Source organism: Balaenoptera borealis, assembly GCF_965194805.1.
Source record: "Balaenoptera borealis genome assembly, chromosome: 11".
NCBI classification, from domain to species: domain Eukaryota; kingdom Metazoa; phylum Chordata; class Mammalia; order Artiodactyla; family Balaenopteridae; genus Balaenoptera; species Balaenoptera borealis.
In genome coordinates this window covers 70,254,026-70,280,436 of record NC_138868.1, presented here as the reverse complement: position 1 = coordinate 70,280,436, position 26,411 = coordinate 70,254,026, and the positions used below count along the sequence as shown (strand labels likewise).

The following is a 26,411-nucleotide window of genomic DNA, read 5'->3' as shown; positions in this document are numbered from 1 at the left end:
CATTCTGACCAGTGTGAGATGATACCTCTTTGTAGTTTTGATTTGCATTTCTCTAATGATTAGTGATGTTGAGCATCCTGTCATGTGTTTGTTGGCAATCTGTACATCTTCTTTGGAGAAATGTCTATTTAGGTCTTCTGCCCATTTTTGTATTGGGCTGTTTTTTTGACATTGAGCTGCATGAGCTGCTTGTAAATTTTGGAGATTAATCCTTTGTCAGTTGCTTCATTTGCAAATAATTTCTCCCATTCTAGGGGTTGTCTTTTCGTCTTGTTTATGGTTTCCTTTGCTGTGCAAAAGCTATTAAGTTTCATTAGGTCCCATTGGTTTATTTTTGTTTTTATGTTCATTTCTCTAGGAATTGGGTCAAAAAGGATCTTGCTGTGATTTATGTCATAGAGTGTTTTGCCTATGTCTTCCTCTCAGAGTTTTATAGTGCCTGGCCTTACATTTAGGTCTTTAATCCATTTTGAGTTTATTTTTGTGTATGGTGTTAGGGAGTGTTCTAATTTCATTCTTTTACATGTAGCTGTCCAGTTTTCCCAGCACCAATTATTGAAGAGGCTATCTTTTCTCCATTGTATATTCTTGCCTCTTTTATCAAAAATAAGGTGACCATATGAGTGTGGGTTTATCTCTGGGCTTTCTATCCTGTTCTGTTGATCTATATTTTTGTTTTTGTGCCAGTACCATACTGTCTTGATTACTGTAGCTTTGTAGTATAGTCTGAAGGCCAGGAACCTGATTCCTCCAGCTCCGTTTTTCTTTCTCAAGATTGCTTTGGTTATTGGGGGTCTTTTGTGTTTCCATACAAATTGTGAAATTTTTTGTTCTACTTCTTTGAAAAATTCCATTGGTAGTTTGATAGGGATTGCATTGAATCTGTAGATTGCTTTGGATAGTATAGTCGTTTTCACAGTGTTGATTCTTCCAATCCAAAAACATGGTATATCTCTCCATCTGTTTGTATCATCTTTAATTTCTTTCATCAGTGTCTTATAGTTTTCTGCATACAGGTCTTTTGTCTCCCTAGGTAGGTTTATTCCTAGGTATTTTATTTTTTTGTTGCAATGGTAAATGGGAGTGTTTCCTCAATTTCTCTTTCAGACTTTTCATCACTAGTGTATAGGAGATTTCTGTGCATTAATTTTGTATTCTGCTACTTTACCAAATTCATTGATTAGCTCTAGTAGTTTTCTGGCAGCATCTTTAGGATTCTCTATGTATAGTATCATGTCCTCTGCAAACACTGACAGCTTTACTTCTTCTCTTCCGATTTGGATTCCTTTTTTTTTCTTTTTAATTTAGTGGGAGATTTTTGAATGAAATTGATATGGGCTAAAGTTTTTTTTTATTTTAATTATTAGCACCTTTAATTATTATTATTATTATTATTATTATTATTATTATTATTATTTTTTGGGCTGTGTTGGGTCTTCGTTTCTGTGTGAGGGCTTCCTCTAGTTGTGGTGAGCGGGGGCCACTCTTCATCGCGGTGCGTTGGCCTCTCACTATCGCAGCCTCTCTTGTTGCGGAGCACAGGCTCCAGACGCGCAGGCTCAGTAGTTGTGGCTCATGGGCCCAGTTGCTCCGTGGCATGTGGGATCTTCCCAGACCAGGGCTCAAACCCGTGTCCCCTACATTAGCAGGCAGATTCTCAACCACTGCACCACCAGGGAAGCCCTGGATTCCTTTTATTTCTTTTTCTTCTCTGATGGCTGTGGCTAAAATTTGAAATACTATATTGAATAATAGTGGTAACAGTGGGCAACCCTGTCTTATTCCTGATCTTAGTGGAAATGGTTTCAGTTTTTCACCATTGAGAACAATGTTGGCTGTGGGTTTGTCATATATGGCCTTTATTATGTTGAGGTAATTTCCCTCTATGCCTACTTTCTGGCGGGTTTTTATCATAAATCGGTGTTGAATTTTGTCAAAAGCTTTTTCTGCATCTATTGAGATGATCATATGGTTTTTACCCTTCAATTTGTTAATATGGTATATCACATTGATTGATTTGCATATATTGAAGAATCCTTGCTGGGATTATTCCTGGGATAAACCCCACTTGATCATGGTGTCTGATCCTTTAAATGTGCTGTTGGATTCTATTTGCTAGTATTTTGTTGAGGAATTTTGCATCTATGTTCATCAGTGATATTGGCCTGTAGTTTTCTTTTTTTGTGACATCTTTGTCTGGTTTTGGTATCAGGGTGATGGTGGCCTCGTAGAATGAGTTTGGGAGTGTTCCTCCCTCTGCTATATTTTGGAAGAGTTTGAGAAGGATAGGTGTTGTTAGCTATTCTCTAAATGTTTGATAGAATTCGTCTGTGAAGCCATCTGGTCCTGGGCTTGTGTTTGTGGAAACATTTTAAATCTCAGTCTCAATTTCAGTGTTTGTGATTGGTCTGTTTATATTTTCTATTTCTTCCTGGTTCAGTCTTGGAAGGTGTGCTTTTCTAAGAAGTTGTCAGTTTCTTCCAGGTTGTCCATTTTATTGGCATATAGTTGCTTGTAGTAATCTCTCATGATCCTTTGTATTTCTGTAATGTCAGTTGTTACTTCTCCTTTTTCATTTCTAATTCTATTGATTTGAGTCTTCTTCTTTTTTTCTTGATGAGTGTGGTTAATTGTTTATCAATTTTGTTTATCTTCTCAAAGAACCAGGTTTTAGTTTTATTGATCTTTGCGACTGTTTCCTTCATTCTTTTTTCATTTTTTCTGATCTGATCTTTATGATTTCTTTCCTTCTGCTAACTTTGGTGTCTTTTTGTTCTTCTTTCTCTAATTGCTTTAGGTGTAAGGTTAGGTTTTTTATTTGAGATGTTTCTTGTTTCTTGAGGTGGGATTATATTGCTATAAACTTCCTGCTTAGAACTGCTTTTGCTGCATCCCATAGGTTTTGGGTCATCGTGTTTTCATTGTCATTTTTTTCTAGGAATTTTTTGATTTCCTCTTTGATTTCTTTAGTTATCTCTTGGTTTTTCAGTAGTGTATTATTTAGTCTCCATGTGTTTGTATTTTTTACAGATTTTTTCCTGTAATTGATATCTAGTCTCAAAGCGTTGTGGTCGGAAAAGATACTTGATACGATTTCAATTTTCTTCCACTTACCACGGCTTGATTTGTGACCCAAGATATGATCTATCCTGGAGAATGTTCCATGAGTACTTGAGAAGAAAGTGTATTCTGTTGTTTTTGGATGGAATGTCCTATAAATATCAATTAAGTCCATCTTGTTTAATGTATCATTTAAAGCTTGTGTTTCCTTATTTATTTTCATTTTGGATGATCTGTCCATTGGTGAAAGTGGGGTGTTAAAGTCCCCTACTATGATTGTGTTACTGTCGATTTCCCCTTTTATGGCTGTTAGTATTTGCCTTATGTATTGAGGTGCTCCTATGTTGGGTGCCTAAATATTTACAATTGTTATATTTTCTTCTTGGATTGATCCCTTGATCATTATATAGTGTCCTTCTTTGTCTCTTGTAATAGTCTTTGTTTTATAGTCCGTTTTGTCTGATATGAGAATTGCTACTCCAGCTTTCTTTTGATTTCCATTTGCATGGAATATCTTTTACTTCCCCTCACTTTCAGTCTGTATGTGTCCCTAGGTCTGAAGTGGGTCTCTTGTAGACAGCATATATATGGGTCTTGCTTTTGTATCCATTCAGCCAGTCTATGTCTTTTGGTTGGAGCATTTAATCCATTTACATTTAAGGTTATTATCGATATATATGTTCCTATTACCATTTTCTTAATTGTCTTGGGGTTTTTATTGTAGGTCTTTTCCTTCTCTTGTGTTTCCTGCCTAGAGAAGTTCCTTTAGCATTTGTTGTAAAGCTGCTTTGGTGGTGCTGAATTCTGTTAGGTTTTGCTTGTCTGTAAAAGTTTTAATTTCTCCATCAAATCTGAATGAGATCCTTGCTGGGTAGAGTAATCTTGGTTGTAGGTTTTTCCCTTTCATCACTTTAAATATGTCCTGCCACTGCCTTCTGGCTTGCAAAGTTTCTGTTGAAAGATCAGCTGTTAACCTTATGGGGATTCCCTTGTATGTTATTTGTTGTTTTTCCCTTGCTGATTTTAATATGTTCTCTTTGTATTTAATTTTTGATAGTTTGATTAATATGTGTCTTGGCATGTTTCACCTTGGATTTATCCTGTATGGGACTCTCAGCACTTTCTCGACTTGATTGACTATTTGCTTTCCCATATTAGGGAAGTTTTCAACTATAATCTCTTCAAATATTTTCTCAGTCCCTTTCTTTTTTTCTTCTTCTTCTGGGACCCCTATAATTCAAATGTTGGTGTGTTTCATGTTGTTCCAGAGGTCTTTGAGACTGTCCTCAATTCTTTTCATTCTTTTTTATTTATTCTGCTGTGCAGTAATTATTTCCACTATTTTTTCTTCCAGGTCACTTATCCGTTTTTTCTGCCTCAGTTATTCTGCTATTGATTCCTTCGAGAGAATTTTTAATTTCATTTATTGTGTTGTTCACCATTGTTTGTTTGCTCTTTAGTTCTTCTAGGCCCTTGTTACACATTTCTTGTATTTTCTCCATTCTATTTCCATGATTTTGGATCATCTTTACTAGCATTACTCTGAATTCTTTTTCAGGTAGACTGCCTATTTCCTCTTCACTTGTTTGGTCTGGTGGGTTTTTACTTTGCTACTTCATCTGCTGTGTGTTTCTCTTTCTTCTCATTTTGCTTAACTTACTGTGTTTGGGGTCTCCTTTTCACAGGCTGCAGGTTTGTAGTTCCCATTGTTTTTGGTGTCTGCCCTCAGTGGCTAAGGTTGGTTCAGTGGGTTGTGTAGGCTTCTTGGTGGAGGGGACTAGTGCCTATTTTCTGGTGGCTAAGGCTGCATATTGTCTTTCTGGTGGGCAGGACCACGTCTGGTGGTGTATTTTGGGGTGTCTGTCACCTTATTATGATTTTAGGCAGCCTCTCTGCTAATGGGTGGGGTTGTGTTCCTGTCTTGCTAGTTGTTTGGCATAGGGTGTCCAGCACTGTAGCCTGCTCGTGGTTGAGTGGAGCTGGGTCTTAGCGTTGAGATGGAGATCTCTGGGAGAGCTTTCACGGTTTGACATTATGTGGAGCTGGGAGGTCTCTGGTGGACCAATGTCCTGAACTTGGCTCTCCAACCTCAGAAGCACAGGCCTGACACCCGGCCAGAGCACCAAGACCCTGTCAGCCACATGGCTCAGAAGAAAAGGGAGAAAGAAAGAAAGAAAGGAAGAAAACAATAAAATAAAATAAAGTAATTAAAATAAAAAATAAATATTAAAAATTAAAAAGTAACAAAAAAAGGAAAAGAAAGGAAGAGTGCAATCAAACGAAAAAACCAATCCACCAATGATAACAAGCACTAAAAACTATACTTAAAAAAATAAAAATAAAAGTAAACAGACAGACAGAACCCTAGGACAAATGGTAAAAGCAAAGCTATACAGACAAAATCACTCAAGGAAGCATACACATTCACACTCACAAAAAGAAAAAAAAGGAAAAAAAAAAATATCATTGCTCCCAAAGTCCAGTGCCTCAATTTTGGGATGATTCTTTGTCTATTCAGGTATTCCAGAGATGCAGGGTACATCAAGTTGATTGTGGAGAGTTAATCCACTGCTCCCAAGGCTGCTGGGAGAGATTTCCCTTTCTCTTCTTTGTTCGCACAGCTCCTGGGGTTCAGCTTTGGATTGGCCCCGCCTCTGCGTGTAGGTCGCCTGAGGGCGTCTGTTCTTCGCTCAGACAGGACGGGGTTAAAGGAGCAGCTGATTCGGGGACTCTGGCTCACTCAGGCCGCAGGGAGGGAGGGGTACGGATGCGGGGCGAGCCTTCGGCGGCAGAGGCCGGCATGACGTTCCAGCAGCCTGAGGCGTGCCGTGTGTTCTCCCGGCGAAGTTGTCCCTGGATCATGGGACTCTGGCAGTGGTGGGCTGCACAGGCCCCTGGGAGGGGAGGTGTGGAGAGTGACCTGTGCTTGCACACAGGCTTCTTGGTGGCTGCAGCAGTAGCCCTAGCATTTCATGCCCATCTCTGGTGTCCGCCCTGGTATCCATGGCTCGCGCCCATCTCTGGAGCTCGTTTAGGTGGTATTGTGAATCCCCTCTCCTCAGGCACCCCAAAACAATGGTCTCTTGCCTCTTAGGCAGTTCCAGACCTTTTCCCGGACTCCCTCCTGGCTAGCTGTGGCGCAGTAGCCCCCTCCAGGCTGTGTTCACGCAGCCAACCCCAGTCCTCTCCCTGGGATCTGACCTCCGAAGCCCGAGCCTCAGCTCCCAGCCCCTGCTTGTCCCGGTGGGTGAGTAGACAAGCCTCTCGGGCTGGTGAGTGCTGGTCGGCAGTGATCCTCTGTGTGGGAATCTCTCCGCTTTGCCCTCCGCACCCCTGTTGCTGCGCTCTCCTCCGTGGCTCCGAAGCTTCCCCCCTGCCACTCCCCATCTCCGCCAGTGAAGGGGCTTCCTAGTGTGTGGAAACCTTTCCTCCTTCACAGCTCCCTCCCACTGGTGCAGGTCCTGTCCCTATTCTTTTGTCTCTGTTTTTTCTTTTGCCCTACCCACGTACGTGGGGAGTTTCTTGCCTTTTGGGAGGTCTGAGGTCTTCTGCCAGCGTTCAGTAGGTGTTCTGTAGGAGTTGTTCCACATGTAGATGTATTTCTGATGTATTTGTGGGGAGGAAGGTGATCTCCACGCCTTACTCTTCTGACATCTTGAAGGTCTCTGAAAAGCCCCAACCCTTAAAACCCAACTTAAATGCTAATACCACTTTGTGAATCCTTCCTGTATTGTCCCACTTGAAAATTCATTGCTCATGTTTTCATGTTCCCACAGGGACCTGTGCTAGCATTTTACATGTATGGACTAATCCTTACAAAACCCCTATTTTTTCCGGAGAAAATCATAATCCCAAAAGATACTTGCACCCCAATGTTCATTGCAGCACTATTTACAAAGCCAAGACATGGAAGCAACCTAAATGTCCATTGATAGAGGGATAGACAAAAAGATGTGGTACATATATACAATGGAATATTACTTAGCCACAAATAAGAATGAAATAATGTTGTTAGCAGCAACATGGATGGACCTAGAGATTATCATACTAAGTGAAGTAAGTCAGACAGAGAAAGACAAATATCATATGATATTGCTTATATGTGGAATCTAAATGAATGGTACAAATGAACTTATTTACAAAAAAGAAACAGACTCACAGACTTCGAAAACAAACTTATGATTACCAAAGGGGAAACATGGGGGGAGGGATAAATTAGGAGTCTGGGATTAACATATACACACTACTATACATAAAACAGATAATCAACAAAGACCTACTGTATAGTGTAGGGAACTCTACTCAATATTCTGTAATAACCTATATGGGAAAAATTCTGCAAAAGAATGAATATAGGTATATGTATAACTGAATCACTTTACTGTATACCTGAAACTAACACAACATTGTAAATCAACTGTACTCCAATATAAAATAGAAATTAAATTAAAAAATAAGCAAAATTCCTACTTTTACAGATGCAACTCTATTATAACATTGATTCCATTTTTCTTTGAATGTTCTTTTGTGCTTGCCTGTTTCCCACTATGACTGTAAACCCCTCGAAGGCAAAGCCTTCCTACTCTGTCATGATTAACAAACTTGTTATCTTTATTCCTGACTTTTTCCTGAAGGACTGTACTTTAATTCCCAATGTGTCTCCAGTTTTTCATCTTTCTACACCAGGTCCTGCTTCAGGCCACCTAAGCTATTTCTGTGCAAGCAGCACCTGCACCTGGTGCACGAGTTTGAGTTCTTGTCTAGCCTGTCCATTGTGCCTTCAATCCAGTCAGTACCAAAATCGACAGATTTCACATGTAAAATCTCTCTCTCCTCTGCTCCTTCCTTTTATTTATTTATTTGGCTGTGCCGGGTCTTAGTTGCAGCATGCGGTATCTTTGTTGCCGTGTGTAGGATCTTCATTGCAGCATGCGGGATCTTTAGTTACAGCATGTGAACTCTTAGTTGTGGCATAGGGGATCTAGCTCCCTGACCAGGGATCAAACCTGGGCCCCCTGCATTGGGAGCGTGGAGTCTTAGCCACTGGACCACCAGGGAAGTCCCTGCTCCTTCCTTTTAAATCCCAAAGCTACTACTCGAATTTTGGCCCCTGTGATCTTTCTTGATACTCTCCTAGAAGATTTCCTAACGCCCATGTTAGATGCTCCTATCAGATTAGCGCTTCCCAAACCCAGAACTGATGAATTTCTTTTCTCCAAAGTGTTCGGTGGTTCTTTTCTATCTATTGGTTTAAGCACACAATTCCTGGTCTTTGTGAACCACCACAACCATGCCCAGATGCCTTCTCTCATCTCACTGCCTCCTCTCTGTCCTTGACCATGTGATGATCTCCCAACTATTTAATTGGGTCCAGAGTTTCCCAGCTTTGCAACTCCATCCTCCTGGTTCCTGTCTTCCTGAAGGCCTTTCTCCCTCCACCTGTTGAATCCCATTCATTCTGCGAGCTCTGCCTTTTATTCACGGTCTATGTATTGCTGATTCATGCCCTTCACTACTGCATAGAACCTGGGCCTGTCACTGCACATTCCTTGTATAGTTCCTTCTAGAATGCCTGCTACGTAGCTACTCATTAAATATCAGTTATATTGAATGGAAAATAAATGTAATGCATGTTACAAGCTTCCAAGTTTCTCCAAAATCCCTGAAAGAAGTTCTAAACTTTGTAGGAAATATTTTACAGGAAAGGAGTGAGTTGCTCATTAGAACATTTCCTTGCTTTATGTCCCCGATCCATAAGACGAAAAATATGTCCTCTTGAATCTCAAATATCTGGACATTGGCCTCTCAATAAATCATGGTCCCTGGCATATTTTCCAGTGCAAGTTTACATTTTATTTCCATGTCACTTTGCCTAAAATGGTCACAGATTTTAGCTCCGATTTTCACCTCTGCATATTCCCTTTGCTAGCTTAAAAAACCCTCAAAATTGAGAACCTGGACACAAATCCTACCTTAAGAGGAGGTGGTGCAACAAAAGGTCTCCTAATCTTTACTGAAAGGATTAAATTTTTATTAATGTTAGGTCATAAAGTCATGTCATTAGTTCATGGGATTGAGGATGTTTCCATTTTACAGGAAAACTAAGAATTTAATGCTGAAATCTAGATAGTCACCATGCTATTTCTTAGAACTCATAAATTGGGTGCTAAAATGGTCTTGTCTTCCTCTGTTTTTATTTTATTCCTGACCTAGGCAGTTGGTTCATTATGAATAATGAATTTGGCAAAGGAAAAGAGTTGTTTGGCTAAAAGCAATAATATTTTTTAAAATAAGAAAACCAGGATGTGAAAGGTTAGCAAGTCACTGTAAGCATTTTGAATTTATGAAGCAATGGAATCGGATTTCAGATTAATATATCTTTGTATTTTTTCTGCAGTTTATAGTGACTTAGTATATACTGCAGCCAAATGCTGTTGAAATCGTTTGTAACTTTAGGTAAAGAAATATGCTTAACAAAAGAAGTTTCATGAACCAAATAGCCCTGTCATTTTTACAAATGGAACCAATGTTCTTCATTAGGGTCAGAAACCAATTAGACCACTTGGATGGATCTCAAAGGAATGATGCTGAGTGAAAAAGGCCATTTTCAAAAGTTGACAAACTACACAATTCCATTTAAATAACATTTGTGAAATAACAAAATTATAGATACGGAGATTAGTGGTTGCCAGGAGTTAGAGACTGGGAAGGAAGTGTGTGGAGGAGGTGTGTGTGGTGGTTACATGAAGCTGCACAGGTGATAAAACTGCATAGAACCACACACACACACAACTACACACAACCACACACACAACCACACACATACACTCACACACCACACACACACACACACACAACCACACACACACACAACCACACACACACAACCACCCACACACACAACCACCCACACACACAACCACACACACACAACCACCCACACAACCACCCACACACAACCACACACACACACAACCACCCCCCCCACACACAACCACCCCCCCCACACACAACCACACACACACAACCACACACACACACAACCACCCCCCACACACAACCACACACACACACACACAACCACACACACACACACACACACACATGCACCTGTGCCAAAATCTGAGTGTACTACAGTTATGCAAGATGGTATCATTGGGAGAAAGGGTTGGGTGAAAAGTACATGCCACCTCCTGTACATTTTTGTTTTTGGCAACTTCCTGTGAACCTATGATTATTTCAAAATTAAAAGTTCTGTAAAAATCAGACATTTCCTTGTCTCTTTAGAGAGGGGCCTATGAAGTCAGGTGGTGACATAAGTAAGTGAGATGGCTGGGGATTGGGAGGGTGAGAACTGGCTGGTGTCAAGGAGGCAGCTGCTGTTAGGCTCCTACCATGGTGGGACTGTGCACCTGGAATTGCTGAGTCTTCTGAGTGCTGTTTTTAGAAAATGTCAGAAATTGAAAATTCAAATAAATATCTCTTGACTTTTATTGACAATTAATTCAAACTTTTTGGAACACTGTATGTAAGCCAAACTAAAGATACTTGAGGGCTGGATTCAGTCTTAACGATTCATGTGCAAACTCAGCTTCAGGCCAGAGGCTGAGTTTGGCCACCAGATGATTCGCCCACTCCACAAACTGGTCATCTCAGTATGCGGCTCACGCTCCTCTGTGCTGCCTTACAGAAGACGGAGAACTGGGGAATCAGGCTGCTAATGAAAATGGCATGAGCCCCCAGTCACTGATGCCCGGGACTCTGGAGAATGTGGGTTTGACCCTGGAATCACCCTGCAGGCTCTGACCGAGACCTTCACACCCACCTCCTCAGCATGGTGCCTGGAAATAGCAGGTGCTCAGCTTGCCTTTTTAGAGGTGTTCATTTGTTCTTCCCCGGCTGTCTTAGTTTTTATTTTTTTTTAAAGCTAAATGAGTTCTACAAAAACTGAGAATATGACCCAGAATCTGGAATCCTATGCTCTGGTTTTCCGGAAGCGAATACAATAGCCTGGTGAACACATCTTATATGAGCAGCACTCATAACCTCCGTGTCTGCTGGAAGCTCTGAGCGTTAAGCTAATTTTTTGCTAATTAGTGCAAATGAGCAGAGGGAGGTGCTGATAAGGTCGTTATTCTGGGTTTGGTCTTTGAAAGGCTTTATCATCTCTGTCCTGCTAATGCCCAGAGTCTGGTCAACCCTTCTTCTCCAACTGCCAACCCGGACAGCTGACTCAGAAGAAGTGAGAAGGACGGAGCTAACTGCACACCCTCCAGCACAACCACATCTGTGAGTCAATAACCTCTCCCCACCTCCACTGTCTGAAACATCATGTGCACTGATCAGACGCCCTCTGTGTTCAATCTCTAGTACGTAGAGCATACCCAGTTCCTTTAGGAAGGAGGTGAGTAGAAAAACTCCAATTTTTTAACATTGAAATTTTAATTTAAATTAAAAAATTTTTAGATCTTAAAATTTCATCTCTGGCACCATTACACATTCTGAGAGTCAAAATTAAATTATTAATGATTCGTTTGCATGATTTCTGTCTTCTTTTCCCCAAAAGTCTGCTATCAAGAGTCCACAGAGGGGCTTCCCTGGTGGTGCAGTGGTTGAGAGTCTGCCTGCTAATGCAGGGGACACGGGTTCGAGCCCTGGTCTGGGAAGATCCCACATGCCGCGGAGCGACTAGGTCCGTGAGCCACAACTACTGAGCCTGCGCGTCTGGAGCCCGTGCTCCGCAACAAGAGAGGCCACGACGGTGAGAGGCCCGCGCACCGCGATAAGGAGTGGCCCCCGCTTGCCGCAACTAGAGAAAGCCCTCGCACAGAAACGAAGACCCAACATAGCAATCAATCAATCAATCAATCAATAAATCTTAAAAAAAAAAAAAAAGTCCACAGAATGTTTTCCAATCCTCATTTAAAAAAGAGTATTTGTAAGTATTACATAATTATAAATCAATAAAAGAGTCCTTTCCGGAATTCCCTGGTGGTCCAGCGGTTAGGACTTGGCGCTTTCACTGCCAAGGGCCCGGTCGGGGAGCTAAGATCCCATAAGCCACGTGGCACAGCCAAAAAGAAAAGAGTCTTTTCCTGTTTATCATTTTTTTTTTTACCAAGCTTTACAATATGCAGATTTTTAAAGGGTTGGTTCTCAGCCTCAAAAATTATGCTAATGAGGTAAGAATAATAATTCATAGTGTAGCCACTAATTTCTCTAAGGGGAAATATGCAGAGACCCTGGGCTCTACATTTGTTTTCAACTAATTATCATGTATTTACTTTTCCATTAGTCCAATAATTTTTCTTTCGATTCACAATTAAGCAATAAGACCCTGAATTATATAAAGGCCTGTTTAGCATAACAGACACACCCCATCATTCTCCAGTCCCCTGATTTACAGCTCTTAAAATGCACAACCAAGAGGCTGTCTATATGCCCTTTCGTATTTAGATTCCATCATGCAGTCACCTCAATAACTTATGCATTCTCAGAAGGACTACCTAGCAATTAACTCCGGTCTTTTCTAACTCACCATCTCATTATGTAAAGTGGATTGGAACACAAACTTTATTAGCAACTTTCAATTCTAATTCCTTCTTATCGCCCACACCCACACCCCTCCTAGTAATGTCAGTTTATATGAGCAAAATACTCTGGAAAACGGCAGTTAAAAAAAATCCACATTGGCCTGGCAGCACATTTAGTAATTGGTCTTTGCACTATGGGGTACCACCGTAAATCGAGATTGCCGTATTTCAGCTAAAGCATGGGCTGCAATTCTTTATAGAAATGGAAATGAATTCTCCCTGCCACACAACACAGCATTTTAACTATGTTCAGGAGGAATGGGCAAGTAAGAAAGCTGTTATTTTTATTGTAAAGGTTAAAAAAAATGCAAACCCCAAGCTCTTTGTTAAAAGGTAAAGGAATTCATAGTATCGCTTCTTCAAATCCTAGAAAGAGGCGGGAAGACGCCTTGCAGAGTTCTCTTGTGCCTATGAAGTGTGTCAGCGGAAGAGCTGGAATGTGGTTTAATGTACTTGTTTTCATGGTAAGGAGCCAAGGTGGGCTGATGAAACTAAAGGACAGGGAGCACCTAAAGATGTGTCAAATGTACAAAGAGCGAGGCATCCCATCGGTGCAGCTGACTTACCGACATCGGGATCTACTGCTTGAACTCTGGTCAACAGAGCCTTGGTGGCTGTGTTCTCATAGACACAGGCGTGATAGTGGTCAGACGAAAACACTGGGGGGTTATCGTTCACATCCTCCAGGATCAGATGGACGTCAGACTGGCAGAACCTGCCACCCCCGTCGGTGGCCCTGGCGATGAGGCTGTACGCAGGGACCCTCTCCCGGTCCAACAGAGCCAAGGTTTTTAACTCACCTGTGAAAATAAATGGCCTAGCTTTTCAAAAACTGTCTTTCCTTGAAGAGCAGAGAATCAATTATTGTGCATACAGAATCCCCAGTACAGGAAGGATCGCTGACATTTGGCTCCAGCGCCTCATGCTTTGAAAAATCGAGCAAGTTCAATTTTTTTAAGCATCAGGGAAAAAGTGACGGGATTCTGGACGCAACAAAAAACCAACTGTACGACCTTCAGATGAATTAATCCCACTGTGAAGCCTCTTGTTTCAAGGGTTCCTTCTCTTGGCAGCATGGAGAAGCTCCATACCTCTTTAAACCTCTCAAGAACTGCCCTGGAGATCGGCCTTGTTTCTGGATTTTCTCCAGAAAAAGCATGAAGAATGGACCGGTATCCTTAGTTCTCTGACGGTCAATCAGGTCAATGATTTGTAAACTCAGAAGGGGCAGTCTGTCTGCTTCCAGATATTTAACGTTTTTTTTTTACCCCATCTTTTAGAGAAAAACAGTCAAAACAGGCTGGCTTTAGCAGAAAGAGGTCATGAAGGAGTCCTACTGTGCCAGGCGAACCCCACTTGCTGGATAGTGGTAGGGCCTGTGGCTGTTGGGGGAGGATTCCAGTGGGGGGTTATCTGAGAAGCTTAAAGCAGCAGCCCTTTGGCAACCAACATGGAGGGAGGTTATGTCTGTATTTTAATCACTCGGATAGCTGTACTGGTCCTGAGTGTCAGCCCCTGTGGGGATTTTGTTATTCTTGTTACCTAAATTTCAATGGATAATGGCAATAAGCACAATGACAGACCTGAATAAATACTGTTTGGTGAAAAGTAGGACTCATGAAATATTATTATGTACTCTTAATAAAATTAGTAGATGTCATTGGGACGAAGCCATCTATACTTATAAAGCTGTTGCTCTTATGGCTTCCTGACTGCAGCCAGTTCTCAAATCTAGCCTGGATCATTTTCCCCTTCTCCAAAACACCCAGTGGTTTTTCAGTTGGGCATTCAAGACCCTCCAAAATCTGACCTAAAGTTATTTTTCCACCACTTTTCTCACGAGCCATTCTGTGGCTCCTCTGACCAGTGACAATGTTGTACACAGCTTTCCCTGGATGTGCAATGCTCTCTGCCCACGCTGCCCCCATGACCGGCAGTGTCCTGCTTTAGCTCCTAGAATCCTGGCTCAGTTCAAATGCCAGCTCTGCTTTAAAAGTTTCTCCTTCCCTCTTATCAGAATATTAGCTACTTCTTCCTCTGTGCCCAGATATATCTCTCCTGATATCTCTCCCGGGCACTCATTCTGTCTTTCACTATTATTGTTGTTATTTCTGTTATTATTAGTATTGACTTACAGCTCTGTCTTCTCCACTGGGTTACAATATCCCTTGGGGATGCTTTGTTTGGTTCATCTTGGAATCGAACACAAATATCCCATAAAGTACTTTTAGGTCTAGTAGTTAATAAATGTTACCTATTCAATAAAAAATTGCCAGGCCTCTTTAGCCAAGTAGCGTATTGTTATGTAGCTAAGCCCTTCCCAGTAAGATGCACCGGACATGGGAGAGGGCTAGGCAGGAGGCAGAACCTTCTGGAGACTCAGAAATCAGCTATTGTTCATTATGACGAACACAACACTGGAAATATGCAAATTATTCAATCTTTACACTTCATTTAAAAATTGTCAATGGATGGGCCATCCAATACACAACACTGAGATAATTTACCTCCATAGAAAATGCTATATTTCCATTATCTATGGCCTTCAATGTGGGCATCTGCCTTTAGTGTACATAACCTTTCACCTTATAAATTTTACCTCCATCTGTAAGCAAGTCTGAGGACTCATAGCTTTGGAGAAACTAGACAGGAATGATGAATAAAAACCAGACAAGTATGTTAATAAGCATAGGGACCCAAAAGGGATTTCCACAGGGCAAAACTCTCCTTACTATGCACTGCTGTCTGGTTTGCATGGAAACTTGCATTTGTGATAGAATTCTATTTATACTATTTATAGGTCAGCTGCTTTAACTCATGGATATGAGAAAGTGGAGAAGCAAACAGACACATCTGATTACTTGGTGCTGCTAAATGTAGGTAAAGTCAGGGCAAGTTTTATAGGCCAAATGAGGTTTCTGTCCTCCAAACACCATGTCCTACTAGTATGTCTTAAGAGTCCAAGATAGCAGGGCATCATATCAAGGCTCTTGTCTACTAACTACCCCCTAGTGATAAGACCATGTGAGAGTTTAACTTCTCTCATGGGTTAACAATGGCATTTACCCAAAGAATAAATTTCGCCTTACCACTTTGTGGATCTAGAAAAAATTCATTGTTTCCAGATCCATAGAGTGAGTATCGTATATCTCCATTGGATCCAATATCAGCATCCTTGGCACTGACCTTCAGGATGATTTTGTTCGATGGAATGTCTTCGGGAAACAATGCTGTATATGCAACCTAGGCAAAGGTAAAGAAAAGTCATTAAATCATTAGTATTTGTGGGGCAGTTGCCATATTTAGCATTATAAATGATTTCTTTAAAAATGCATTCGCATAATTTATCTTCACCTATGTTCCTCCTCTACCACAGAATCATCTTATACCATATGATGAAACAGAGACTATCTCTTGCCCTGCCCCTCCCATGCTCATCATCAACAACTACTGATTGGGCACCTGCTATGTGCTAGGTACCACTGAGATGCTAGAAGTACAACGGAGAAGAAAACAGACAAAAATCCCCACCCCTGTGGAACCATGACCCACATCACATATCGATCATGCTACTCTTAATCCTTGGGACCCTTCAACTCTTTAAAGAGCCACTACTAACATCTGGCATTAGTATGAGAGACTAAATCTATTTGCTATACTTTTCTGAGCTAAAGAGCACCAATATTGTCTCTCAATCCACATGTAAGGAAAAGGTAAATGAAGGGTGATTTAACTTTGGTAAGAAAGGAAATAAAATCAATGACTGGCACCTTGCATTCGCTGTCACGCTTTGAACTGTGGTGGAAAGGCCACTTCATAAGGGGTCTGGAGACCCAGCTTCATTACCAACGTTGCTACCAACCAGCTGTGTAACCTTATACAAAAAAAGTAATTCATACTTTTGAGTGGTCCATTCTTCTTTTATGAAATCGGTGATTCAGACAGAAAAATTCCTAGTGTCCTTTATGAGTCCTTAAAAATGATTTAATTTTGAGACTCCTGGTTTTATTTTTTTGTTTGTTTGATTTTTTTGGTGGGCAGAATTAGGTACTGATCTTGCTAACTATACTGTTTTCATGTTTATAATATTTCATCCTAGAGTCCACCTCTAACCCTCTTATATCCATTTGGAGCTCATTAATGAAGGAGATAAGATGAGAAAGCAGCCTGGCCTTAAGGAGAAAAGTGAAATGGGTTTTGACTTAATTTTAGATAAGCAGAGTAAAAAGCAGTGATATATCCGACACAGCCACAAATCTCACCTGATCACACACTGGGCTGTTGTCATTCACATCACTGACAGTCACTTCCACCATGGCCTGAGTGACAAAGAGCCCATCAGTGGCGGTGATATTGAGGAAGTAAATGTCTTGTTCTTCTCTATCTAGAGGTCTCTTCACGTAGACCTTCCATTCGCTCTGCACCAGGCCCAGGGCAAACCTTCCTCGGGGGTTCCCTCCTGTGGTGGAAAAAGAGTTTTTGAAGATGTGAAATGAAAAGCTTTGATCTCCACCTACAGCGAGAGGCCTGGGCGGGGTCATCCAGATGCCTCTCAAACTGCATCATTTACGATGCTGAAAAAAAATTGACACTCACTTCCTTTTGACTCTCCTGCAACAAAGCATGATATTTATATGTTTGGCTTGTGTGGAAAGTAAAACAGTAACTTTCCAAGAGAAGAAAATGGACTTAGAGAAGCTGGAGATGATCTCTTGTTTAGTTCCCCTTAAGGACAATCAAATTCAAACTGTGAACAATCAATCTTCTTATCGGGCTGATACAACTGTCTTTCCACTTCGTCTCAAGAGAGGATGTAATACACTATAGCTCTTGTTACCAAGACAATTTCATTAGCCGTTGGTTGATTATGCAATCAAGGAAAGGCAGTCAGTTCTATTAAGGAATCTTTTAATGAAGGCTTTATCATACAGCAGCTCTTCTTATAAGGACTGAAGTTTGGGGAAGAAAAGTTTGTGTGACAGAGGAAGACCCATTAGGATTAAATAGCCCCAGTGCAGGGTCATTGAAGGAGCCGTTCAAAGATAAGCACTGCAATTAGATCAAATTTAACACAGTGAAGCTGGTGAAAATGGAAGAAACGTAGAAAAGCTGGAGTGGAACCGCTTTTGATGAGGCTGAAACACTGAATGTAGTCCCCAGCAATATTACTCCCACATCACTGAATTACAGGGAGACAAGAGCAGCTTGGAAGAAGGAAGAAGAAAACCACCTTGACCTTCCAAACCTGAAGGGGGAAATAATGTCACTTCAAACACGGAGGAAGAATGGACTAGACAACTGGCAAGAAGTCCGGAATCCAGTTAGGTCTTCGCTGTCTCGTTTGTTTGGGCATTCACACGTATTTGTCACCTGCTCTGGGCCAGGCACCGTGCCAGGCAGTGGGGCTACAGCAGTGGACAAAAGTGACAAAAATCCCTGCTCTCGTGGTGGAGCTCACTTTCTGATGGGAAAGAGTGACAATAAACAAATAAATAAGGAAAGCCTACTGCCTGCTGGCTGCTGCTTCACTGAAAAAGTGGAGCCATCTCACCTTCTTACAACGAATCTTTAAAAGAACAGAGGGGCTTCCCTGGTGGCACAGTGGTTGAGAGTCTGCCTGCCGGTGCGGGGAACACGGGTTCGGGCCCTGGTCTGGGAGGATCCCACGTGCCGCGGAGCGGCTGGGCCCGTGAGCCACAACTACTGAGCCTGCGCGTCTGGAGCCTGTGCTCCGCAGCAGGAGGGGCCGCGATGGTGGGGGGCCCGCGCACTGTGGTGAAGAGTGGCCCCCACTTGCCGCAACTGGAGAGGGCCCACGCGCAGAAACGAAGACCCAACACAGCCATAAAAAAAAAAAAAAAAGAAAAAAAAAATATATATAAAAGAACAGAGGGCAAACCCACAGTCCTGCCGGAGGGACTGAGTGAGAAGTAGTGGGACTTTGAGCGTCAGACTGCACTCTGGATGTAAGGCATGGGGGGCGGGGGGGACGGGCATCCAGGGGCTCAGCAGTGTGGACCAACTGTAACCAAGCAGGACCCTATGAGGCCTTCCTGGAATAGACCTCTACCTGCCTTTTGTCTGTGGGAAAACTTTAATCAAAGAATAAATTCAATCCGAGAAGTGAGAAAATGCAGAAAGAAAGGAGAACAGTCAAGCGAGACAAAATAATAATACTTTAGCCATTAAACAAAGTCAAGGCCTTTATTCTTCCTCAAGGGCTATAGGTAATATTCTGAGCCATGTCCTTTGAGCTGTTTCGCAGATACTGAATCCTCCACCAGGTAGAAGAATTTAACTGTGTGCTGCCCACCAGCACGTAGACCCCAGACCGGTTGGAACAAGGAGGTTGATGATGCTGAGTCCCCGTTACCTCACCACCAGCCAATCAGAATGTCCACGAGCTGATCACGCCCTGCCCCTTGAACACTAGACGACTCTTCAGTACCCTCTCCAGGGTGGGACACACAGGCTTGAGGGTATTAGCCCGCTGTGGCCCCCTCTGCCTGGCAAAGCAATAAAGCGATTTCTTCCTACTTCACCCAAAACTCTGTCTCCAAGATTTAATCTGACACTGGTGCACAGAGGCCAAACTTTGGCAACACAACGACAGGATAAATGGACTGTACTGGGCAGACAGTGCAGAGAAGGTGAGGGCCGCACATTCCTCTAGGGCAGTGGTTCTCAACTGACGGCGGCTGTGCGCAAACCCCCGGGGCATTTGTCAACATCTAGAGACATTTCTGAATGTCACATCAGGGGTCATGCTGCTGGTGGTGCTACTGGATTCTAGTGGATAAAAACCAGAGGTGCTGGTAATCATCCTACAATGCCACAACAGAGACTTATCCAGCCCTCAATGCCAATAATGTTGAGGCTGAGAAACATGCTCTGGTGAGGCACGGGGTCTTCCATCGAAAATCACTTTCCTCTACCACTGGCTAGGATTCAATTATACTTCAGTTGAATATGATTTCAGCATGCACAAATGTAACCTCTCTATTAAATGCTTCTGGTGCAGGCCCACACTGCTCTTTTGCGAAATAAAATGATTAATCGTCCTCTGTTTATCAGTGGCAGCACAGCCAAGTTGTGTGACATCAAGAGCAAAAGTTAAATCTAATAAAAATCTGTTGGTGGTTGGCACGGCTAATAGTAACAGTAGCTTGAAGCTACTCTGTTCTCATTACTTTGGTAAAGTCAGTGGGATGGTCCCTTAAACCATCCACTGAGAATTTCAGAGACGATGTGTAAATAATTAAAGCTGATTATTTAACCATTCTTCCAAATAGAAAAGTATCCCTCAGAATGCCTAAGAAGGGCTTTCCTGGTGGTGCAGTGGTTAAGAAACTGCCTGCCAATGCAGGGGACACGGGTTCGAGCCCTGGTCTGGGAAGATCCCACATGCCGCGGAAACTAAGCCCGCGCACCACAACTACTGAGCCTGAGCTCTAGAGACTGCGAGTCACAACTACTGAGCCCGCGAGCCACAACTACTGGAGCCCGCATGCCTAGAGCCCGTGCTCCGCAACAAGAGAAGCCACCACAATGAGAAGCCTGCACTCTGCAATGAAGAGTAGCCCCCACTTGCCACAACTAGAGAAAGCCCGTGCGCAGCCAAAAATAAATAAATAAAAAATTTTTAAAAACTTAAAAAAAAAAAGAATGCCTAAGAAGCTTTTTGTCTGAAACCAAATGCAAATAAATCAAAGTTGATGCTTTACTCCTTTCTTTCCTTACCACTATCACTCATGTCTTTACTGCAGAAACATACATTTCAATGAAAAAAAAAACCCACAATGAACGGTATCAGACAAAGCACAAATGCATTAAGACCTTTAAACAGAAAACAGCACCAAGAAAACAGTTCCATAAAGAAAAAGAGTAGTGCTGTGGGGGGGAGGTGTTGTGGTCCCGAGCAATGACACATATGCTCTTTTGTGGATCTTATTCTGCAGTGATTAATTAACTTTCCCACTAACGTACTTAAGCAGATTCTGTGCCCTGAGGGCATTCTAATTAATTCATTTTTCACTTTGAATAATGTAGTTTTTCTAAAGGGAGGCCACCTGACTACGAGTATGGATGGATTCTTTAAAATCTTTTGGCACTTTGCTTATGTTCTGCCTTTGAATGTCACGACATCAAAATATTAGCTTTAAAAACCCCAAATAGTTTTTAGGAAGACTGCTCCCACACCACCAACCCTCTCCTCTTTGCAGTTTAAGGCCAGTCACCCCCAGAAAGCTATTCCTGATCAGTGACACCCCTTCTTCACTCTGACATGAGATCCTCTGCCCCTTAGAGTAATGGTGACGTTTTTTGTGCACTCTGGGTGACCTCATTTGTCTATCTTGGCTTTCCTATTGAACTGCTATTTACTATCTGGAAAGACAGAAAAGGGATCCAAGAAAACTGTGATGTCAGAAGACATACCCTTTGACTTGGAGTTATAATTTAACATTTTTCAGCAAAAGGTCGAACCATGCCCTCTGATTTGTATATGTGTGTGTTGTGTGCGTGCACGCATCTGAGTTTTTACTACCAGGGAAGACTTGTAAGTAAAGCTATTTATTTTTCTTAACCGCTACAAAAAGTACGAGAAAGGAATATACTTAAAAAAACATACATTCCCCCACCCCCAATCAAAAAGAGCTGTTATTTTCATTTCTTTCACTGAGATATTTGGCTGGACTCTTTTTTAAATGATAAAAATTGACTCAAGGACTGGGTACCAATCTGGGTAATCTGTCATAGGCAAAACAATGAACTCCAAACTAAGGCTGAGTTAGTAACAACTAAAAAACTGACGCTACTCAGATATTTTCCTCAGCCCCAGAGAGGTAAGATAACTTCTCAAACTCTCATCTCATCTTCCTTCTTCTCTCCTACTCTTACCCCTCTGCCACCTTCCATCTTTCTTTAGAAAGCAGAGCACATAGTGAAAACCAAGGGTGACAGACTTACCTGTAATATGATAGCTCACTTGTCGATTGATGTCAGAAGAGTCTCTGTCCCATGTGCTGAGGACAGCTACCACCTCGCCCGGTGGGTCGCTCTCCTTCACGTTCCCTCGGTACACCTCGTGGGCAAAGACCGGAGCGTTGTCATTTATATCCGTCACCCTGACAGAGACCAATGCTGTGGAAGAAAGAGAGAAGGCCTCCCCGAGGTCGGAGGCCACCACGGAGAAGGTGAACGTGGGGTCTGTCTCGTGATCCAGGTCTCTCAAGGTACTAATCCAGCCTGTGTTGCTGTCAATGTTGAACGCTTCCATCACCTTTTCAGGTTGGGAATCTGAGTGGAGGGAGTAGGTGACCTGCCCGTTGGCTCCCCAGTCCATATCGATGGCTCTCACCTGCGTGAGTTTGGTGCCCACAGGCATCCCTTCCATGATGATCGTCTCATAGCTTGAAGTTTCAAAGACTGGCTTGTTGTCATTCAGATCCAGTACCTTGATGTCTACATCCACCGTGAACACAATGTCTACCTTGTCCAGGGGTATAGTGGCTGCTACTTTGAAGTGGAAAGCTGGGCTGATCTCATGGTCAAGACGTTTGTCCAGCTTGATTGTGCCTGTTTCCTGTTCTATGATGAAGACAGCTCCTTTGTTATTTTCCAGCCGCTCCCCGTTAACTGTGCTGAACTTGACTTTCTGAGTGGGCAAAATCCTCAGGGTGTCCACCGTGCTCCCAATGGCTGTATCTTCTGAAATGGTGAAGGAATACTGAGACTGGGTGAAGGACGGCAAGAATGTTTCAGGGGGTAAGACGTGGATGTAGACGGGGATGAGGGAATGCTTCACCGGAATGCCCCCATCCACTGCTTTGACAAAGAAGGAGAGCACTGTGTTTTTCAGCTGGTTAAAATGGCCCTTTGTGACCATCCAGCCATTGTCAGGATCGATTTCCAGGAGGTCAGCCACCGAGACCGAGGCCTCGCTATAGAGGGAATAAGTAATCCTTGCATTCGCTCCATCGTCTGGATCCATGGCTTGAACCTGAGTGACCAGGTGACCCCGTCCGACATCTGCCCTGACGCTGGCTCTGTATTCCACTGTCATGAACTGGGGGGCATTGTCATTTTCATCCACCACAATCACCCTCACGGTGCAGAAAGTTGTTCTCCCTCCGCCATCAAGGGCCCTCAAAAAAATACTGATGTCTCCTTCCAGAGGGTTTTCCCGGTCGAGCCTTTCTGTTGTGATGACCTGTCCATTGCCATCTATGAGGAATCGATCCTTAGCAAAGTCATTGATGATGGCGTAGCTGACCTGCCCATATGTCCCTGGATCCCCATCCGTGGCTCGAACGTGAATTACCTTTGTCCCAGCGGCCGTGTTCTCTCTCACCTCAGCTACGTAGGTGCTTTGCGAAAAGGCAGGGCTGTACAGGTTGGCCCCGAGGACCCTGATATGCACCTGGGCAGTGCTAGTGAACAGCCCATCAGAGACGGACACATTGAGACTATACAGAGGCTCCATCCGCTGCTTCCGGTGGTTGGAGAGCGTGATGACGCCACTCTTGCTGTCCATCAGAAAGCTCGTCCGGTCATTCCCAGATAAAATGCTGTATTCCAACCGGTCAAAATCAGAGCTGTCCGCATCGGAGGCTTGCACACAAGTTACAAAATGGCCCCGGGGGGCTAATTCACTCACATATGACTCATAAATGAGCTGATTAAAGACTGGAGGGTTGTCATTTACATCCGAGATGTAGATATGAACCAGGACCTCGCTGCTCAGTGATGGGAAGCCACTATCTGTGGCTCTGACTTTCAAAGTGCAGTGTTGCACTAACTCATGGTCCAGCATCCGCGCTGTCAGGATTAAGCCACTTGCGCTGTCTATGTGAAAATAATCCGTGCTGTTGTAAGTATCCTGGACAATCTGATAATGGACCATTTTATTGTTTTCTGAGTCTGCATCTGTAGAGACAACTTGTAAAACAGGTGTCCCAATGAGAGAAGCTTCTGATAATGTGGTATTGTACGTGGGTTGATCAAAAATAGGGGGGTTGTCATTTACATCATTAAGTAGCAAGTCAACAGTGACTTCAGCCCTGGCCCCAGTAAGGGCATCACTGGCTCTTACTGTCAACTTGTAAACAGATGTAATTTCATAATCCAAAGGGCTAATGACTTTCAGGACCCCAGTGTCAAAGTCAATGTTAAATTGTTTATAAAGATCCCCATCAATAATGATGTATATGATGCCCTGGCCTTCTGGGCTGGTGGCGTTGATGCTTAGAATGGGGGTGTTGACGCTGATGTCTTCGTTGATGGATGCTGTGTAAAAGGGCTTATCAAATACAGGCATTGCTTTGTTGACAATAGTGATGGGAAGTTCCACGGATGTGGACAAAGAGGGTTTTCCACCATCTTTGGCTAGGATGGTGACTTCATACTCAATGTTGGACAAGTCAGAGTTGAAAGCTTCTTTTAAAATAACTTTCCCTGAATTAGGGTTAATTTCAAAGTGGCCATAGTCATCCTGTAAGAGGTAGGTCACTTCTCCATTTGCACCTTTGTCTTTGTCAATGGCTGTCACTCGGTAAATCAGGGTGCCAGGCTCAGCATCAACTTGCACAGCAGCGTAGTAAGGGAGGCCCACAAAGACTGGAGAATTGTCGTTTATGTCTTCAATGTTAACCCTGACCACCACCCTTGCCACCCGCAGATGGTCTAGCTCTCGGCTGGCTTCCACAACCAGCTCATATAACTCTTGTTCTTCACGGTCAAAGGGGACTCCGGTGGTCTGAATGACCCCTGAGGTAGATTTTATCTTGAACTTATTTCCTGGGTTCAAGATGCTATATTTTAAGGGCTCATTAAGGCGATTTCCCACTGCATTGACAATAGCAACTTTGGTTATGTTCGTGTTGTTCTCTGAGATGGAGGTGGAGTAAAAGCTTTGTGTAAAGTGGAGGCCGCTGTCCATGGCTTCTTTAACCAAGATGGTGACCATGGAAGTACTATAGAACTTTCCATCAGACACCTTAACTATCAGCATGTAATGATCTTTGGAGAGGTTGTTGTTTTTAATAGTGAGCACTCCACTATTTGAGTCAATTAAAAAATGATCCAAGCTACCTTCCATTAGGCTGTATGTCAGTTCTGGGGGCACCTCGGAGTCAGGATCCGTGGCACTAACTTTCAGAACCTCCACTCCGACATAGGTAGGTAGAAGTAAGACAGTCTCAAACACAGCCTGAGTGAACACAGGTGGGTTGTCATTCACATCTGTCACTTCTATGTTGACTTCAACGGGACTCTCTGCTGTCAGCTGGGGGCTACCACTGTCTCTCACATGCACATGAAAATGGAAATGGGCGATGGTTTCATGGTCCAGGTTGGCGATTGTTCTGATCGCACCTGTGCTGGAGTCCACCGTGAAGAACTTCTTGGCTGTGGACTCAACAATCTGATACACAAGCAGAGCATTCCGATTGCTGTCGGCATCTGTAGCCCGAATCACCAGCGGGCTGTTGTCCAAGCTCCTGACGATGCTATTGATGGGGGCTGCCTCGCTTAGGCTACCCGAATACTGAGAAAAGAGAAAAACTGGCGCGTTATCATTTTCATCAACAACCTGAATATTGATTGTGACGTTGGAAGCCATTCCTGCCATGTTGGTGGCCTGGACAATGAGCTGATAAGAGGAGGTACGCTCGTAATCCAGTGCCTTCCGTGTGGTGATGACTCCAGAATAGGGATTTATGGTGAAAATCCCATCAACGTTTCCATCTTTGACTTCATAAATGAGGGTGGATTGACTGATGGCAGAGATTAGAATGACTGATGTTCCAATATCAACATTTTCATTTACTTCTGCTTGGTAGTCTTTGTGAGTGAACTTGGGGTGAGAATTATCAGACATGGTGACAGAAATGCGCACAATCGCGGTGGCAGACATCGGCGGGGAACCCTGATCTGTGACTTTGACTGACAGGACAAACTGACCCATTGTTGTCATGTCTGGCTCTTTAGAAACAGTGATGATGCCCAGGACTGGTTCTATCTTAAATGTGTTCCCAGTGTTCCCTACAATAGAAAAATCAACAGGGAAATGAGTTCAAGTGGGTCATTTTCTGAAGATTCACTCTTCATCTTAAGGCTACTTTACACAACATGGCAAACAGCAATTATTCATTTTCCCTCCACCTCATTCTGAAATAAAATGAGAGACTTCCCTTTTAGGGGTATTTAAAAGCAACTGAAATGAGTTTTCCAGTAAATTGTGAATTTCACATCAGTATCTTCTTCATCCAGGTTAACAAGAACAACAACACAGCTCTGTGTACATTCAAGCTGGGAAATAGGAGAGTTTGTAGGAAAGACTTTCCTGCTTAGGATTTTCTTATTCCCAGACTGGGCTGGTACATGCCAATGACACTGATAAAAAGACTGAAATCAGTGCCATAATTCTGTGTTCTATGTTATAAGAAAGAGGGGTGTAGGGATTTCCTTGGTGGTGCAATGGTAAAGAATCCGCCTGCCAATGCAGGGGACACAGGTTCAGTCCCTGGTCCGGGATGATCCCACAGGCTGCGGAGCAACTAAGCCCATGCACCACAACTGAGCCTGTGCTCTAGAGCCCACGAGCCACAACTACTGAGCCCACGTGCCACAACTACTGAAGCCGATGCACCTAGAGCCCATGTTCCTCAACAAGAGAAGCCACTGCAATGAGAAGCCCATGCACCGCAACAAAGAGTAGTCCCCACTCGCCACAACTAGACAAAGCCCACACGCAGCAGC

General features: G+C 43.0%; 1 protein-coding gene across 8 annotated transcripts in view; it reads right to left on the bottom strand.

The window, feature by feature from the left end:
* Positions 1–26,411, bottom strand: part of FAT3 (FAT atypical cadherin 3) — a 702,395-nt gene that overhangs the window by 81,771 nt on the left and 594,213 nt on the right. For 7 of the 8 annotated variants that reach the window (XM_082340432.1, XM_082340440.1, XM_082340439.1 and 4 more), the window contains 4 exons: positions 21,621–25,694; positions 16,916–17,112; positions 15,743–15,896; positions 13,220–13,453 (listed from right to left, as the gene is read on the bottom strand). In XM_082340432.1, the coding sequence (XP_082196558.1) occupies positions 13,220–13,453; positions 15,743–15,896; positions 16,916–17,112; positions 21,621–25,694 (4,659 nt within the window). Of the gene's footprint in view, positions 1–13,219; positions 13,454–15,742; positions 15,897–16,915; positions 17,113–18,900; positions 25,695–26,411 lie in introns of those variants that run through there. The other variant, XM_082340441.1, reaches the window with a different exon arrangement.